We start from the raw sequence: 15519 nt of genomic DNA on the forward strand, positions 1-15519 counted from the left end.
ATCTCGCCCAGAGCTTAGAAGAGTGCTTGGGACGTAGTAAGCGCTTAGCGGACACCATCATCATTACTATTATTGTTACGGATCCCCATTTTACAGACCAGGTCACTGAAGCCCAGAGAAGCGAAGCGACTCTCCCACGGTCGCCCAGCAGACGAGTGGCGGAGCCGGGAGGAGGATCCAGGTCCTCCTGCCTTCCAGGCCGGGGCTCTAGCCACCAGGCCACGCTGCTTCTCGTCGAGAAGTCCCGGGACACCCCCCGCCCCACCATCCCGGCAGCCCCCCGCCCCGGGGCAGGGGCTGCGAGCCAGCTGTTATTCCCCTTTGCAGAAAGAGTCTGCCTCTGGGATGTATTTTAGTGGGTTCTCTCTACCAGCAGGAGGACAGGCGCAGATAAAACACAACACAAACTCCATTTAAAGTGCATTAAGACTGGAGAAACAGCGGCTAATGGGGAGCGAGGGCACAGAGGCCAGTGTCTGTCTCCCTCCTTATCTGGGGCCACGTGTCTCTCCCTCTCTCAGCTTCGAGATGGGTGATTTACACCCCCAACCTGCCTCTAGACTCTATCTGGCCTGATTACTTCGGTCCGTGCCCCTAGAGGCCCCAACGCAATGGGTCCATTCAATAACGGGCGATCAATAAATCCCCCGGCTGATATAGCGCCTCTCAACGAACCTCCCAGCCCTCCTCGGAGGCCTGGAGCGGGCCGGGTGAGGAAAGGGGTTCGGGGCCGGGGGACCCCTCTCTCTACCGAGGATTCAGGAATCCCCGGGCGTCTCCCGGGACCCTCGGCCGGCCGGGAAGGGAGCCCCGGGCCTGTGACGGTTTAGGCTGGTGGGACGCGTGGCGCTCAGCAAGTATTCGATGACCGATTCTGGCGCTGGAGAGGCTGGGAAATCTTCAGGATGATAATAATAACGGTGGCATTTGTTAAGCGCTTACTATGTGCCAAGCACTGTTTTAAGCGCTGGGGGAGATACAGGGTCATCCGGTTGGCCCACGTGGGGCTCAGAGTCTTCATCCCCATTTTGCAGATGAGGTCACCGAGGCCCAGAGAAGCGAAGCGACTTGCCCAAAGTCACACAGCCGACAAGTGGCGGGGCCGGGATTAGAACCCACGACCGCTGACTCCCAAGCCCGGGCTCTTTCCACCGAGCCTCGCTGCTTCTCTGGGAATGATCCCTGGGAAAGAGACTATCCCAGCTCTGCCACTTGTCTGCTGGGTGGCCTTGGGCAAGTCGCTTCACTTCTCTGTGCTTCCTTTACCTCAGCTGTAAAATGGGGAGTGAAGACCGTGCGCCCCATTTGGACAGCTAACTCTGTTGTATTGTTCTCCGAGCACTCAGTACAGTGCTCTGCACATTGTAAGTGCTCAGTAAATACCACTGATTGACAGGGACCATTTCCCACCTGATTATATTGTATCTACTCCAGTGCTTAGTACAGTGTCTGGCACGTAGCGCATAACCAATACCGTTAAAAAGGAAGCAGGGAGGCTCGGTGGAAAGAGCCCGGGCTGGGGAGTCAGAGGTCGTGGGTTCTAATCCCGGCTCCGCCACTTGGCAGCTGTGTGACTTTGGGCAAGCCGCTTCGCTTCTCTGGGCCTCAGTGACTTCATCTGGAAAATGGGGATGAAGACTGTGAGCCCCACGTGGGACAACCCGATCACCTTGCATCTACCCCAGCGCTTAGAACAGCGCTCGGCACAGAGTAAGTGCTTAACCAATAATATCATTTATCACCCCTCAATCTCCTCTTCAGGAGCATCAAAAGGGAGCCCCCCCCCCCCATCCCCTTCCTGCAATCAGAGAGGAGAGAATGGCTGGCTGTAGGATGGAAGTAAAGGCTGAGGTTGATAATAATAATAATAATTTTGGTATTTGTTCAGTGCTTACTATGCGCCAAGCACTGTTCTAAGCACTGGGGTAGATACAGGGTCATCAGGTTGTCCCACGTGAGGCTCAAAGTCTTCATCCCCATTTTACAGTTGAGGGAACTGAGGCACAGAGAAGTGAAGTGATTTGCCCCAAGTCACCCAACTGACGAGTGGTGGAACCGGGATTAGAACCCACGACCTCTGACTCCCAAGCCCGGGCTCTTTCCACTAAGCCACGCTGCTTCTGGCTTCGTTAGAGAAGCATCGAGGCCTAGTGGGATGGGAGCGGGACTGGGAGCCAGAAGAGCTGGGTTCTAATTCCCATGCCTTCTGTCCTTGACGTTCTAATTCCAATTCTGTCCAATTCCAATTCCTCTGCCACTGCCTGCCGTGTGACCTTGAGCTTGTCATTTCACTTCGCTGTGCCTCGCTTTCCTCTTCTGTAAATCAGGGCTTTGATACCTGTACCCCCGCCCCCCCCCGAGGATGTAAGCCCCTGGCGGGACGGGGACTGGGGAAGAGCTGCTTGGATTTATCCTGACGCTTGGCCCAGAGTAAGCACCGAACATTATCGTGATTATTACTAGAATAATAATAGTAATATTACTATTACTATTAATAACAGTAACGTGGCTCAGTGGAAAGAGCCCGGGCCCGGGAGTCAGAAGGTCATGGGTTCTAATCCCGGCCCCGCCACCTGTCAGCTGTGTGACCTTGAGCAAGTCACTTTGCTTCTCTGTGCCTCGGTTCCCTCATCTGGAAAATGGGGATGAAGACTCTGAGCCCCACGTGGGACAACCTGATGACCTTGTATCTCCCCCAGGGCTTAGAACAGTGCTTGGCACATAGTGAGCACTTAACAAATACCATTATTATTATTAATAAATACGATTGACTAAATGAATGAGAAGCCGGGGGGCGGGTAGAGGGGCCAACTTTGCCTGGCGAGGGGTGGGGTGGGGTTAGGGGGAAGGAGCGTCCCCCCCAACACCCACCCCCCCCCCCACCCTAATGTCCTTTCTTGCAGCTTCCAAACGCTCAGGACAGCGCTCTGCACCCAGTGAGCGCTCAATAAATGCGATTGAATAGAATGAATGAATAAAGGAGAAGCGGGAGGGGGGCGGGTAGAGGAGCCAACTTTGCCCGGTGAGGGGTGGGTTGGGGGAAGGAGCGTCCCCCCCAGCACCCCCACACCCCCTACTATCCTTTCTTGCGGTTTCCGATCGCTTAGTCCAGTGCTCTGCACCCAGTCAGCGCTCAATAAACACGACTGGGTGAAGGGATGCCGGGGTGGGGGGCGGGTAGAGGGGGCCAACTTCGCCCGCTGAGGGGTGGGGTTGGGGGAGGGAGCGTCGTGCCCCCCAACACACCCACCCACCCTCTTTTCTTGCGGTTTCCGATCGCTTAGTCCAGTGCTGTGCCCCCAGTAAGCGCTCAATAAATACGATCGGATGGATGGGTGAGAAGCCGGGGTGGTGGACGGGTGGAGGGGGCCAACTTTGCCGGGTGAGGGGTGGGGTTGGGGGCGGGAGAGTCGGGCCCCCCAACACACCCACACTCCCTTACTGTCCTTTCTTGCAGTTTCCAGTCGCTTGGTACAGCGTTCTGCGCACAGTAAGCGCTCCACAAATAGGACTGAATGAATGAACGAATGCTTGCGTGAATGAATACTGTCACCTCCCCCCCCCCCCCGGCCTCCTGCGGCGTCCCTGGGGTCCGGAGGGGGTTGGGACTGGGGAGGGGGAGTTGGAGGCTCCCCCTCCTTCCCCCCCCCCACCCCCCGAGTCCTCGGGTTCGGGGTTCGGGTCCTGCGGGTCCAGGGAGGGGGGGCCGGGTGGGCGGGGGGACCCCGGCTGGCTTCAGGGGGTGGACCCTGGCCGGGCTGGGCGGGGGGATGGGGCGGGGCCCGGGAGGAGGCGGCTCTCACACTCCAGGGCCACCGCTCCGGGATCAGGACCGGCACCGGGACCAGCTGGACGATGAAGGGCTCCCCACCCACCGCCCTGATCCTCCTCCTCCTCCTGCTCCTCCTGCTCCTGCTGCCTCCGCTGGACGGGGCCGGTGACCCCCCCCCCCCCCGCCCTCCTCGCCCCCCGGGAGCCGGGTCGGGGGGCGGTCAGCGAGCGGGCCCGGGTCTCCCCCACCCCCGGGACCCCCACGCCGAGCCGTGTCCTTCCCGGGGACAGACGGCAGCTTCAACGGCAGCGAGAGGGATGGAGGTTAGACTCCAGGACCGGGGGACCGCCCCTCCCGGGAGGGGGGAGACCGCCCTGCTTGGGAGCGGGGGGCGGTGGGAGAGACGACTCCGAGGGGGGAGTCTCAAATCGGGCCATCCCAGGGAGGGAGGAGTCCACTACGCTCCCTCTCCAGCGGTAGGGAGGCTCAGCGTCCCCCCCCCCACCCACCCACCCCGGGGGGGTCTCCCTCCCACCAGAGCCGAGTCCATTCAATCGTATTTTTTGACCGCGTGCAGAGCACGGTACTAGACGTTCGGGGGAGAGTCCACTACAGTCGCCAACGGCCGCATTCCCTGCCCAAAACGAGTTGGCCGAGGAGACCCCGTATGGAAGTCTCCCAAGCGCCGAGCCCAGTGCTCCGCACACAGTAAGCGCTCAGTAAATAGGAGCTGTGGGCAGGCCGCCCGCCAGCCCCCTTCCAAGCCCCACTTCTCAAAGTCCGCGGACTCTATCCCGGAGTCCTCGCCTCTCGGGAATGCTGTGTTGGTCCAGGTTTTCCAACAGAGGGAACGGGATGGGCCGGAGGGAGGGGAGGGAGGTCGCCCCCCTCCACCGAGGAAGCCTTCCACCCTTCCGTGGGGCCTGAACGGTCATGGTGCATGCAATCGTATTTACTGAGCGCTTACCGTGTGCAGAGCGCTGTACTGAGCGCTTGGGAGAGTACGACACAGTGCCATCCGATTGCCTTGTCGCTCCCCCGGCACTACTAGACTGCTTGGCACAGTGGTAAGCGCCCAACGTGTCATTACTACCGTTAAAACTGAAGGTGACGGTTCTGAGGAACGTCAACTCTGGGGAGAGCCGGGCCAGCGCCTTAGTCCAGTGCCTGGCATAGAGTGAGCGCCTAATAAATACCACGAAATAAAATCAGATTGAAAAATGAGCGCGATTCCTCTAAGAGCACCCAGGCGAGGAGGGGCAGGATTAGAGCCAGGGAGGCGCATTGGTTTCCCCGTGAAGGTAACGGGAAAGAACTGAGGCTCCCCAACCTTTTCATTCCATAGTATTTACTGAGCGCTTACTATGTGCAGAGCGCTGTACTAAGCGCTTGGAATGGACAGTCAGCCTCGACACCCGGCTGAGAGGGATGAGACTGCGGGTCACCGAATCTGGAGGAAAGCAGGGCATGTTGTCCCCCTGATATCCCCCAATCCCCCTGTGGGGCGAAGGGCAGGGAACGTGTCTGTTTATTGTTGTGGTATCCTCTCCCATACGCTCAGTACAGTGCTCTGCACACGTTAAGCGCTCAATCAATACGACCGAGTGAAGGAGGGGCAAGCAGTGAGGCTGGGAGGTTCAGAATCGACACAAAAGAAAACACTTCTTCGTCTAGGGAGGGGCAAACACGTAGAATTGGCTCCCACAGGAAGTCGTCCAGAAAGGAAGGTTCCGCCATCATCTTTACCCTCATCGGTGGGATTTATTATTAGGTGCGGAGCACTGGGCTAAGTACTTGGGAGAGGACCCTACAACACAGTGGGCTCATGCGTTCCCTCACCACAGCGAGCTGCTAGAGGGGTTCCCGTAGACCCGAGGATGGTGGTTTGTAGTGAGTCACTGAGGGCAGAGTCGGGGGTGTGGGGTGGGCCAGGCTGGGTCACCGGGGAAAGGGTCAGGGATGGAGAGGGGACAGGCAGGGATGTGGGGTGGTCCGTGCTGCTGTGGTGGGTCACCGGCGAAGGGTCAGGGATGGAGAGGGGACAGTCAGGGGGGTGGGGTGGTCCACCTCAAACCGAGGAGTGGGTGTCTAGGTCAGCAATCAGCAGCGTCCTGGTGCCCCTCAGAGACAGAGTCCCGGGCTGGCTGGACCCAGCGGCCGAACCAGAGATGGCCATCCCCGTGGACCGATGTTCTAAGGTTTTTTTATTTTTGGAGGGACAAAATGAAGTAGGGGGATTTGGGGAAGGGGACGTGATGGGGTGTTGCTCTTCTCCTGGTTCAGCTACGACATTATGCCGGGGTTAGGGGGCCTCGTTTACTGTGGGGGTGTGAGGGGTTCAGGTTTGCGGGATCCTGGAGAGATGCCATCAACTGACCCGCAGCTGAAGCGACATAGTGGATCGAGCCCGGGCCCGGGAGTCAGAGGTCGTGGGTTCTAATCCCGGCTCCGTCTCTTGTCTGCCGTGTGGCCTTGGGCGAGCCGTTTGATTTATCTGGTGGGCCTCAGTTTCCTCATCTGAAAAATGGGGATTAACGTCCCCGTCCAACCCGATCCACTCCAGCCCTTAGTCCGCTGCTTTGCACGTAGTAAGCGCTTAACAGATACCGCATTTATTATTATTCCCCCCAGGGCCAATCGATCCATCGATCAATCAGTCGTATTTATTGAGCGCTTACTATGTGCAGAGCATTTTACTATGCAGAGTTCAGTAGAACAGAGTTGGTAGACATGTTCCCTGCCCAGAGCAAGTTTATAATCTACAGGGAGAGATAGACATTAATAAAAATAAGTAAATTATAGGTATGTAAATGAGGGGAAAACGTAGTGCGTTTTGGGAGGGGGAGCTGGGATATATGGGGGGGGGGGTCTTATCCCTCATGAATTAGACTTTTCCTTCCTTTTCTCACGGAGTCTCCAGATCCTGTGGCTTAGGTGGTAGGTTTGGTTATTATTATGAATAATAATAATAATTGCGGTATTTGTTAAGCGCTTACTATGTGCCAGGCACTGTACTAAGCTGGGGTGGATTCAAACCAGTCGGGTTGGACACAGTCCCTGTCCCACGTGGGGCTCACCGTCTCAATCCCCATTTTACAGATGAGGGAATTGAGGAAGAGTGAAGTGAAATGACTTGCCCGAGGTCACACAGCAGACAAGTGGCGGAGCTAGGATCGGAACCCAGGTCCTTCTGTCGCCCAGGCTTTATCCACTTGAAACTCTGAGCTGTAGGCCCTGCTCCCACCAGAGACTAGGGAAAAGGCATGCTTCGGCCCCTGGATATTTACTAGCCGGGAGAAGCAGAGTGGCCTAGTGGGTAGAGTTCGGGAGTCAAAAAGATCTGGGTTCTAATCCCGGCTCCTCCTCTTATCTGCTGCGTGACCGGGAGCAAGTCACTTCTCCGGGCCTCAGTTCCCTCATCTGTAAAGTGGGGACTAAGTCGGTGAGCCCCATGTGGGACATGGACTGTGTCCAATCTGATTAGCGCGTACGTACTCCAGCTCTTAGTAATAATACTGATAATTACGGTACTTGTTAAGAGCTTATGATGTGCCAAGCCCTGTTGTAAGCGCTGGGGTAGATACAGGTAATGAGGTTGTCCCACGTGGGGCTCACAGTTTTAATCCCCATTTTCCAGATGAGGTCACTGAGGCACAGAGAAGTGAAGTGACCTGCCCACAGTCACACAGCTGACAAGTGGCAGAGCGGGGATCAGAACCCACGTCTTCTGACTCCCGAGCCCGGGCTCTTTCCACTAAGCCACGCCGCCTCTCTAGCGCAGAGCCTGGCGCGTAGTAAGCGCTTACCGAATGCCGTAAAAAACAACCCCGCAGTTGTTCACTTCAAGTACAAACCGAAAGGCCCCTCGCGAAAACTGGTCCATCTCGGCCTAGCAAGCCTTCCTCCCCTAGACCGTAAGCTTGTTGTGGGCGGGGAATGTGTCTAATGTCCTCCCCCAAGCGTTTAGTACAGTGCTCTGCACACAGTAAGCGCTCAAACGATACAACTGACCGACTCCTTCCTCTCTCCCGCCCTGCCCCTGCCTCACACGGGGTCCGTGCCCAAACAGGGGGTCTCCTACCCACTACGATCACCACCGCGACCGGCGCGGGCCCGCCGGCCAACTGCTTGGAGGCCAAGGACCGGTGCCTGGCAGATGCCACCTGTAACGTCACCTACCGGCGTCTGGAAGCTTGCACCCCCGCCCGGACCCGGGGACCCTCGCCGGAGCCCGAAACCCAGGCGGCCTGCCTGGAGGCGGCGTTGCAGCTCCGGGGCAGCGCCCTGGCCGGATGCAAGTGTCAGTGGCGCATGAGAAGACTCCTCCTCTGCCTGCAAGCCTACTGGGCCGCCCATCCCCTGGTCAGCCACGGTGAGGACCCCGGCGGGGGGAGGAAGGGAAGACTGGGGGGCTGCCGATTGGGGGCTGGGGAGGGGGTCCCCTCTCTTGTTGACAGAGGAGCTACTAATTAACCAGGCGGAGAAGGTCAGAGAGATAAGGGGGATGGAAGGATGGGGAGAGGAGGAAGTGTAACTTTGGGGAAAAGCTGTCCCCTCTGTCTCTCTCCATAGCAACGCCTGTCCCCCGCCCTCTTCCCCTTCTGTTCTCTGGCTTCTCCCCTCGGGGGTCCTTGCTCTGCTCACCCCCAGCCTTGTCCCCTTGTCCCCATCCTCTTCTCTCCCCTCCCCCTGACAACGGAGACCCCCCCCCATCTTCTTCTCTTCCCTCCCCCTGACAAAGGAGACCCCCCGTCCCCGACGCCTGCCTTGCGACCACCTCTCCTTCCCGCCAGTCCGGTCCCCCTCCTCTTTTCTCCCCTCCCCATGATAACGGAGACCTCCCCCCCACCTGCCCTGTGACCACCTCCCCTTATCCCCCTTCCCAGTCCCCCTCCTCTTCTCTCCCTTCCCCCCGACAACAGAGATTCCTCCCCCCCCCACCTGGCCTGCGACCACCTCTCCTTCCCTCCAGGCCCACCCCCATCTCTTTCCTCTAGGACTCCCCCAGCCCCCCGACCCGGGATGTGCCCTCAAGCCATTCCCCGACTCCACATCCCGTTGCTAGGTGACCGCGACCCGGGCGTCTCCCCCTTCGAGGACCCGGTGCCGGAGGAGACGTGGACCGTGGTGGATCGCAGCAAGCTGGAGCAGCTGGAGGCAGGTGAGCCCCGGACGAGGGGGGGGGGGGGGATGCCCGTGGGGAGGGGAGCCCGGGGGTCCCTGCAAGGACAAGGAGGATCGGGGTGGGGGGTGTCAGGCCAGGCCCCGAGGACGGGAGAGAGATTACCTCCCTGGTCTGCATCGGCAGAGCTGCTCCGGGGGTTGGGGTTGGAGCTTTGGTGCTGAGACTTTAGGACCCCCAAATCAGTCCCCCATAAGAGCGTCAGATTCCGGGCACGGCCATCCCTGGATCAGCCCCACCGTCCATCCGCCGAAGGCTCGGTCTCCGGCAGAGGCACCGTGATAAGTGGATGTGGGCAGAGAATGCATCCGTTTTTTGTTATATTATACTGTCCCAAGCGCTTAGTACAGTGCTGTCCATACGGTGAGCGCTCAGTAAATACGATTGGCTGAATGAATGAAGGAACCGGGTGCTGATCGTCCTCCTAGACCTAGAGCTGGACCATCCAGCGTCCCTGACTGTCCCTTCTCCATCCCTGATTCTCCCCCAGTGAGCCAGCGCGGATTGCTGGCCCATGAATCTGTCCCTGTGATGCATTCATCTGTTTATTTGTTATTAATGAGGACTTATTACCCTGGAGCTCTTTTTTCTTCTCATTCAGTCAACCTACCAGTGGTATTTATTGAGTGTTTATTGTGCGGAGCGCTGGAGAGGGTACGACGTATCAGAGTTGGTAGACGCGATCTCTGCCCAAAACAATGAGGAAGCACCACGGTCCAGTGGCTAAAGCCCGGGCTTGGGAGTCAGAGCCCCCGAGTTCTAATTCTGACCCCGCCATCCGTCCGTTGTGTGACCTTGGGCAAGTCATTTCACTTCCTCTGTGCCTCAGTGCCAAATGGGGATTAAGACGGTGAGCCCCGTGTGGGATACGGACTGTGTCCAACCTGGCCTGGCACAGTGCTCTGCCCTCAAGAGGTCCCCAGGACGGTGTTCTGCTCTCAGGAGGCTCCCAGTATAGTTTGCTCTGCCCACAGGAGACCCCTGGCACGGTGCTCGACTCACAGGAGGCTCCCAGCACAGTGCTCCTCCCACTAGAGACCCTCGGCCCAGTTCTCGGTGGGTCCCGGGGCCCTCCCTGTGTGGCCGCTCAGCCCCCGGGGCTCACTGCTCCTCCCTCCCCTCCCTCCTGCTCTTCTTCCCGCTGCCCACCTCCGCCCTGCCGGGGCCACAGTGCCGGAGGCGAGCTGGGGCCCGATGGACCCGTGCCTGAAGCTGACCTCGCTGTGCACGCTGAACCCCAAGTGCACGAGGCTGCGGTCGCTGTACGGGGCGGCCTGCGCGGAGGGCCGGGGCCCGGGGGGCGGCTGCGCCCCGCACCACTGCCGCCCGGCCCTGCGCGGCTTCTTCGAGCGGGCGGCGGAGCCCTACACCCGGGCGCTGCTGCTGTGCCCCTGCGGGCCCGGCGACCGGCGCTGCGGAGAACGGCGTCGCAACACCATCGTGCCAAGCTGCTCCTACCAGCCCGGGGACCCCGACAACTGCCTGGCCCTCTGGGACGCCTGCCTGGACGACCTCCTCTGCAGGTCCGGGACCCCCGCTGACCCCGGGACCCCCTGACCCCTTGACCCTGCCGCCCCATGGGACCTTCCAGAGCGGGGCCATTCCTTCTCCCCCTGACCTTGAGGCCCGATGGATCCTTCTGGAGCGGGCTCTCTCTCTATCTCTCTATCTCTCTCTCCATCTCTCCCTCCCTCTCTCTTTCTTGGAGAAGCAGCGTGGCTTACTGGCAAGAGCCCGAGCTAGAGAGTCGTGGGTTCGAATAATGTTGGCATCTGTTGAGCGCTCACTATGTGCCGAGCGCCGTTCTGAGCGCCGGGGTAGATACGGAGTAACCAGGTTGTCCCGCGTGAGGCTCACAGTCTTAATCCCCATTTTCCAGATGAGGTCACTGAGGCACCGAGAAGTGAAGTGACTCCCCCAGAGTCACACAGCTGACAGGTGGCGGAGCCGGGATTAGAACCCGTGGCCTCTGCCTCCCAAGCCGGGGCTCTTTCCACCGAGCCACGCCGCTTCGCAGCTGTGTGACTTTGAGCGAGTCACTTCACTTCTCTGTGTCTCAGTTACCTCATCTGGAAAATGGGGATTAGGACTGTGAGCCCCATGTGGGGCAACCTCATTACCTTGTACCTACCTCAGTGCTTAGAACAGTGCTTGGCACGTGGTAAGCGCTTAACAGATACCATCATCATCAACGCTGTATCTACCCCAGCTCTTAGAACAGTGCCCGGCACATAATAAGCGCTCAGCAAATGCCATTATTATTATTATTATTATTATTCGCCCTTCCCCTCCCGGCCCCCCCGGGGCCGGGTGGTCCTTCCGGAGGGGTTCTCAACTCTCCCCCTACCCCTGTGTCCAGGTGGATCCTTGCAGAAAGGGTTCACCACCCCAACCCCTCAGGTCAGGGGGAACCTTCCGGAGAGGGTCTATTCCACGTCCATCCGTTCCCCGCCCCACTGCGGCTCGATGGATCCTTCCAGAGTGGTCTCTGTCTCTCTCTTCCTCCCTCCTTCCTTCCCTCCTTCGCTCCCTCTCTCTCTTTCTTCCTCCCTCCCTCCCTCTGTCTCCCTCTCTCCTTCCTCCCCTTCCTTCCTCTCTCCCTTTCTCCCTCACCCCTTTTCTCCCTCTCCCCCCCACCAGGCCCGGTGGATTCCAACAGTGTAGAGGTCACAGACTCTTTATCCCCCAGCGAGGGCCTGGGAGTGTGGCTCAGTGGCTAGAGCGCAGGCCTGGGAGGCTGAAGGACCTGAGTTCTAATCCCGGCTCTGCCACTCGTCTGCTGTGTGACCTCGGCCAAGTCACTCTGCTTCTCTGGGCCTCAGTTCCCTCGGCTGTAAAATGGGAATGGAGAACGTGAGCCCCACGTGGGACGGGGACCGTGACCGACCCGTTGATCTCGAATCTGCCCCAGTGCCTAGCACAGTGCCTAGTACGTAGTAAGGGCTTAACGAATACCACAGTCGTTCCTATTATTACCTCACTGCCTCTTCCTCTCCCCGCCCCGATCGTTCACTCGATCGTATTTATTGGACGCATACTGCGTGCAGAGCAGAGAAACAGCATGGCATAGTGGGTAGAGCATGGGCCTGGGAGTCAGGAGGTCATGGGTTCTAATTCTGGCTCTGCCTCTAGTCTGCTGTGTGACCTGGGACAAGTCACTTCACTTCTCTGAGCCTCTTATCTCATTCGTAAAATGGGGATTGAGACTGTGAGTCCCGTGTGGGACAGGCACCGTGTCCCACCCGATTTGCTTGTATCCACGCCAGCGCCTAGTACAGTGCCTGGCATAATAATAACAATAGAAGAATCAACACATATCCCCCGTCCACCACGTCTCCCTCCTCAGCTCGGGTCTTCCTCCAGGTCCCGCCTGGCCAACTTCCTGACGCACTGCGGGTCGGGGGCACCGGCAGACGGGTGCCCCCGGCAGAAACCCCCCGGCTCCTGCCTCCGGGCCTACATGGGCATGATCGGTGAGACCGCCGCGGGGGACGGGGTGGAGGGAGGGGGCGGGGTGGGAAGAGATCTCGGGGAGGGGCGGCCCCGGAGGGGGTGGTCGCCTTGATGCCGTCCCCAGCTCCCCCTCCGCCCCCCGGCCAGGCACCGTCATGACCCCCAACTACGTCAGCAACAGCAGCGCCCAGGTGGCCCTGCACTGCACCTGCCAGGGGAGTGGGAACCAGCAGGAAGAGTGTCAGCAACTCGAGGCCACCTTCTCCAAGAACCCCTGCCTGCGTGAGTCTGGGGCGGGGGGGCACCGGCGGGGGGCACGGGGAGGCGGGGCCGACTCTCGGAGGGCCCTGCTCCCGATTAGGCCGGCGGGGGTCTCGTCGTGGGCAGGGAATGCATCTGTTAGATTCTTCTATCGTGCTCTCCCAAGCGCTTCCTGCAGTGCTCTTCACACGGTGAGTGCTCCAGAAATACGATGGAGCGAACGAATGGGTCGGTGGGGGGGCTTAATCTTTCTGAGCCTCCGCGCCCTCCGCCAAGCTGGGGCCAGAACCTGCCGTCCCCTCGTCTCCCTTCCCCGGTAATAATAACTGCGATTTTTGGTAGCATGGTATAGCGCTTGCTATGTACCAGGCACTGTACTAAGCGGACCGGACACACGTGGGGCTCACAGTCTTAATCCGCATTTTAAAGGTGAGGGAACTGAGGCCAGGAGAAGTGAAGCGACTTGCCCAAGGGCACCTAGCGGGCAAGGGACGGAGCTGGGATTAGAACCCAGGGCCTCTGACCACCAGGCCCGTGCTCTATCCACGAGGCCACACTGCTTCTCTTCAGGATGCAGGCAACTTGGCCCTGGGGAGCCCTGACCCCCTCCAGCACCTCCCCACCCTTTCTCCTCGGCTGCTGGGAGCCCTCTCCCCTTCCTATCATTCCCACGGGCGCCCTTGGTAAGGCTGGGGGGTCAGGGACGCCGGGGTCAGGGGCCTAGGGAGGGGTGGAGGGGCGACTCTCCAGCCCTGGGCCTCCTTCCCCTGTCCCCCGCAGGTGCGGCTATGGAAGCCCAGATGCTGGTCCACTGGAGGCTGCTGCCCGACTCCTCGGCCTCAGACTTCCCCGAGCCCGGGGCAGCCGGGGCCTCGTTCTCCGTGATCACGCACCAGGTACCGCCCGGGCCCGCCGGGCCCAGGGGGCGAGGGGGGCGAGGGGGCTGGGTGGGGTGTCCGGGCCGAGGAGTCTGACAGGGCTGAGGAGGCCGAGGGGGTGGGCCCACTGGGGGCCGAGAGGTAGGCCCGGGCCCTCGCCTCGGTGACTGCCGCCTCCGGGAATAGGGGGGCGGTCTCTGGGTACCCAGCCCCACTCCTCGCCCGCCAGTCACGACCCCTCATCTTTTGCAGGGGGTCCCGGGCAGCGGGGCGCAGAGGCCGAAGCCCTGGGGAGCCCTCCCGTTTCCGCTCCTGCTCCCGCTCCTGGTCCTGGGCACCCCCTAGCCGGCCCCGCCGCCCACCCTTCTCACCGGACCGGCCCCGGCCTCCCCCGGACCCTCGACCCCCGGCCGCCGCAGCAGATGGGGAACCGTGGGGCAAGGGGGGGACGTGGCCAGGAGGAGCGGGGTGGGGGGAGGTGGAGGGAGGGAGTCGGAGGGAAAGTGAGGGGACCCGATCCCCCACTCCCAGGGGCCTGCAGGCCCTACGGTCAGGCCCGGCCGGCCCCATCCCCTCCCCCTGGCCGTCAGCTGACCGGCAGGGCCGGGGGAGCCCCCCTGACTCGAACCCACTCCCCAGCTCTGATGGGTTGGGCGGTCCCGCTGTGGGGGTGGGGAGAGAAGACCCTCTTTTCCTTCCCCCAGTGCTTAGGGCTGGACATTGGGTGGAGCGGATCGGGCTGTGGTAGCCCTCCCCGCTGGCTCCTCCCCTTTCCCCTGTTCCGGCTGCTTGGGGGGCCGCTGGGCCCGGGCCCATGAGGGGGAAAAAGGGGGCTCCACCCCGGGGAGCCGGTCGGTGGGGGGACGGACGTCCTTCAGTGACCCCCTGCTGTGGATGGGGTAATGGCACAAATTTGGGTCTGGGGGCTTCGCATCCTTGGGCGGGCCCCAGGCCCCGTCTCTGGGCTCCTGAGAGGGGGACACGGGGGTCCTGGGCCTCTCCCTCTCCAGCCCCGCCCGGCTCACCGCAATCATACAATCATTAAAACGTTTAGTTTCAACCTCTCTGGCTTCCTTCCTCTTTCCCTGATACATTTACTCAGAATGCCACGGTGGGACCCCTCCCAGAGGTCAGCCGGGACGGCCCCTCTGGGCGGGATGGGCGGGGAGGGGGCTTCACTTGGTCTCACAGCCTTTCGGGGCGGGGGGAGATGCTCTTAACCTCCTTCCCTCACACTATCCCCGCTCTTCCTTCCTTAATCCCTCTCCCTGTAGCTAGGGCAGAGGGGTGGGTGATTTGGGGCATCAGTAACTTCATTCATTCAGTCGTATTTATTGAGCGCTCACGGTGTGCAGAGCACTGTACTAAGCGCTTGGGAGAGTATGATATAACAATAAAAAGACACATTTCCTACCCACATAGAGCTTACAGTCTAGACGGGGGCGGGGGAGGATGAAGGCCTGTGGGGAGAGGCCAGGGGAATCAATCAGAGCTTGGTGTGGGCTGTGTGTCAGATTAATAATAATGATGATGGTATTTCTTAAGCCCTTATTATGTGCCAAGCACTGTTCTAAGTACTGGGGTAGATACAAGGTAGTCAGGTTGTCCCACGTGGGGCTCACGGTCTCCAACCCCATTTTCCAGATGAGGTAAATGAGGCCCAGAGCAGCCAAGTGACTTGCCCAAGGTCACCCAGCAGACAAGTGGCAGAGCTGGGATTAGAACCCACGACCTCTGACTCCCAAGCCCGGGTTCTTGCCGCTAGGCCATGCATTTTCCAGGGTCTCTGGGTGAAGCCCACCACGGCCACCTCAATCCCGCTGCTCCTCACAGCCCCGGCTCCGTCACCGCGGACGCCGGGCACCAGTGCGGGCACTCTTGGCCCGGAGAAAGTTCAGACCCCCCGCTCAGGCACTGCCGCCCTGTGGGGCAGCCTCATGCTTCCCTCTCCTACCTCCCCCCGCCCCCCCCAG

At 60.3% G+C, this 15519-nt stretch overlaps 1 protein-coding gene across 1 annotated transcript; it reads left to right on the plus strand.

Moving 5' to 3' along the window:
• The first annotated feature begins 3777 nt into the window (after window positions 1–3777).
• GFRA3 (GDNF family receptor alpha 3) lies at window positions 3778–14005 on the plus strand. The gene is made up of 8 exons (XM_029053078.1): window positions 3778–3937; window positions 7842–8144; window positions 8838–8933; window positions 10126–10477; window positions 12318–12427; window positions 12555–12689; window positions 13449–13564; window positions 13799–14005. The coding sequence occupies exons 1-8, from the start codon at window positions 3856–3858 to the stop codon at window positions 13889–13891; spliced, it is 1287 nt and encodes a 428-aa protein (XP_028908911.1). The 5' UTR covers window positions 3778–3855; the 3' UTR covers window positions 13892–14005.
• The last annotated feature ends 1514 nt before the right edge of the window (window positions 14006–15519 follow it).

Source organism: Ornithorhynchus anatinus, chromosome X2, assembly GCF_004115215.2.
Source record: "Ornithorhynchus anatinus isolate Pmale09 chromosome X2, mOrnAna1.pri.v4, whole genome shotgun sequence".
In the NCBI taxonomy this organism is placed as follows: Eukaryota; Metazoa; Chordata; class Mammalia; order Monotremata; family Ornithorhynchidae; genus Ornithorhynchus; species Ornithorhynchus anatinus.

Coding starts and splice junctions, on each gene's coding strand:
- GFRA3 (XM_029053078.1), top strand. CDS start 3,856: ATGAAGGGCTCCCCACCCACCGCCCTGATCCTCCTCCTCCTCCTGCTC. Junction 10,478..12,317: donor CTGGACGACCTCCTCTGCAG/GTCCGGGACCCC, acceptor GTCTTCCTCCAG/GTCCCGCCTGGCCAACTTCC. Junction 12,428..12,554: donor GGCCTACATGGGCATGATCG/GTGAGACCGCCG, acceptor CCCCCCGGCCAG/GCACCGTCATGACCCCCAAC.